The sequence below is a fragment of the Leptonotus elevatus genome, chromosome 12 (genome assembly GCF_054856555.1).
Source record: "Leptonotus elevatus isolate MCC_2025b chromosome 12, RoL_Lele_1.0, whole genome shotgun sequence".
Classification (NCBI taxonomy): Eukaryota; Metazoa; Chordata; class Actinopteri; order Syngnathiformes; family Syngnathidae; genus Leptonotus; species Leptonotus elevatus.
Genome location: NC_141250.1, coordinates 4,728,674 through 4,731,149, shown reverse-complemented (window position 1 = coordinate 4,731,149; position 2,476 = coordinate 4,728,674). Strand labels below are relative to the sequence as shown.

Below are 2,476 nucleotides of genomic sequence, written 5' to 3'. Positions count from 1 at the left end.
AAGAAAGTGTATCTGGATGGATCCACCTTTAAACTTAGGACTCAGGAACGTGTGTGAGGCCTTTTCACAAGCCTCAGTGGAATCAGATGACATTTGCAGCTTGCACAAGGAGAAATTGAAACTCTTCTGTGTGGACGACCAGGAGCTTGTGTGTCTCATCTGCAGAGATGCACAAATCCACACTGGCCACAAGTTCCGTCCCCTCGATGAAGTTCACAAAGATCACAAAGAGAAACTTCAACACGGTCTGCAGGACGCAAAGGAAATACTAAACAATTACAATGGGATAAGAGACAACTGGAATGAACAAGCGACGTACATCAAAGTCCAGAGGGAGCAGATGGAAAGCAAGATTAAGAAGGATTTCGAGGAGCTTCGGCGCTTCCTGCAGGCTGAGGAGGAGGCCAGGTTGTCTGCAGTGAAGGAGGAAGAGGAGGAGAAGAGTCTGATGATGAAGGAGAAGATTGAGGCTCTCAGCAAAGACATGGCCGCTCTGTCTGATGCAATCAGAAGCACAGAGGAGCAGCTGACCTCTGACCCCGTTTCCTTCATGAAGAACTTCCTGGATGCGATGAACAGAATTCGGAAGCTGCCTGGCAATCCCAAGTGGTTACCAAGAGCTCTACTGGACGAAGTCAAACATGTGGGCAACCTTAGGTTCAGCGTGTGGGAGCGAATGAAGGAGATGGTCTCCTTCAGTCCCGTCGTTCTGGACCCAAACACAGCCACTCCAGAACTCAGTCTGTCTGAAGATCTGACCAGTGTGAGTTTTGGAAAAAGACAGCAGCGTCCAAATAATCCAGAGAGGTTCTCCTGCAACTATGTGCTGGGCTCCGCTTTGGTCTCAGGAACACACACGTGGGATGTTGAGGTGGGAGACAACAGTGACTGGAAACTGGGGGTGGCGTGGGGGGACCCGTTTTATCCAGTTGACATGAAAGAATTGAGAATTGCATTTTGTAAGGAGAAATACACAAAGTTTGTAGGCCCACTGTACACGCCACAAAGCATAGTTGAAGACCTTTTGCGGGAGGATAATTATATGTTGAATCCGCCAGTGAAAGTGCAGAGAATCCGAATTCACATGGACAATAATGAAAGATCATTTTCATTCTCTGAATCTCTGACAAACACTAAATTGTTTAAAACAACTCCTGGCGTTTGGCCAGATTTTTATAGGAACATCAAGATGTTTCCTTTCTTTTACACAGCTGATAAAATTCCTCTGCAAATAATTCCTCTTGCATGTCGTGTTACGTGTTAAGTCAGTGATGATGTTAAAGATGTTTTCCTCCCACAATTGTCATCAGTCATTTTGTATGAGGAGTTTTACCTCCAAATGGTTATTTTACAGTAACATTGATTGACCTCATGGGGTCCATTTCACAAAGCAGGTTTAGTGAGAACCCTGAGTCTGTTAACCCTGAAATGCAGGAAACTGCATTTTCTGTTTCAGAACGCGAGGTTACTGAAAGCAGAGAAAGAGAGGTAACTCTAGCCTGTTTCACAAAAAAAGGTCAAGCTATGCTTTTTTTTCTAAAGACATGTTCAAATCCGCCATACAATCGCAGTAAGATTTCCAGTTCGTGAGGGGGAGAAAATGGTGCTGCCCTCTGATTCCTTGTTGCCGTGGTGACTCGTCAAATTGGGGCTCCATTGATGCAGTCTTTTTATGGTGGTGGTGCACGCGCTTAACTCCAGGTGAAACTACTCTGCGTTGATCAAACTGACTCAAATCAGCTGTTCTGGAACCGAAAACTCAAGAGTTTCCTATCTCACAGTAGATCAATTAAGAGTTCAGGGTTAGACTCAGAGTTTGTTGAACCTGCTTTGTGAAACGGACCCCTGGTGTTTTTCAAGATGGATATGTCATCTGTAGTAGTGACTTTTTAAAGATGAAGGAGCTCCTGCCAACTCTGTGGTGTGCCATTATGTTCAGCTTTGTATTTGAACATGTTCGCCAATGAGTTGGTTCTACAATGGAGATAAAAAGATTGGCGAAACAATTTAACGACAGCAACATCGAATCGAAAGGTAGTTTGTCTGTCTTTGTTCCCGTTGAGTCACAAAGCTGTGCTCGTTGTCCATCCCTCTCTCTTTCTGCCTATTGTGAGGCATCCGGCTCAAGCCAGGTGATGATGTCGACCACGTCACAATGCTTTGTGGGACCATTTATCATTATTGTACAGTTAGCAGTTTATGCTTGTCATTTTTATTTGATTATTGGTTGTCTTTTATGTTTTAATAAACTCAATTTTGTTGCATTTGCGCCATAGAACGTGACATTAAAGGCTGTCTACTCTATTTTGTGATTGTTTTTGTGCTCTATAAACAAAGTTTAGTTGAGCGTGAAAGTCTATGCTCACACGGATCTGCATGTACTGTACATGTAGCTCATACATCAGATATGGTGCTTTGATCACTTCGCTGACATTTGGATAACTGGAACAATTAATACAGAAATGTCTTACTTAGA

The 2,476-nt window shown here is 43.6% G+C and overlaps 1 protein-coding gene across 1 annotated transcript in view; it reads left to right on the top strand.

Moving 5' to 3' along the window:
* LOC147164300 (E3 ubiquitin-protein ligase TRIM35-like) overlaps window positions 1-2,171 on the top strand; it is a 2,696-nt gene extending 525 nt beyond the window's left edge. The window contains exon 2 of the mRNA XM_086090730.1: window positions 1-2,171. This exon is cut by the window's left edge and continues 317 nt beyond it. Coding sequence (XP_085946856.1) covers window positions 1-1,264 — 1,264 coding nt within the window. The 3' untranslated portion in view covers window positions 1,265-2,171.
* Window positions 2,172-2,476: the final 305 nt, after the last annotated feature.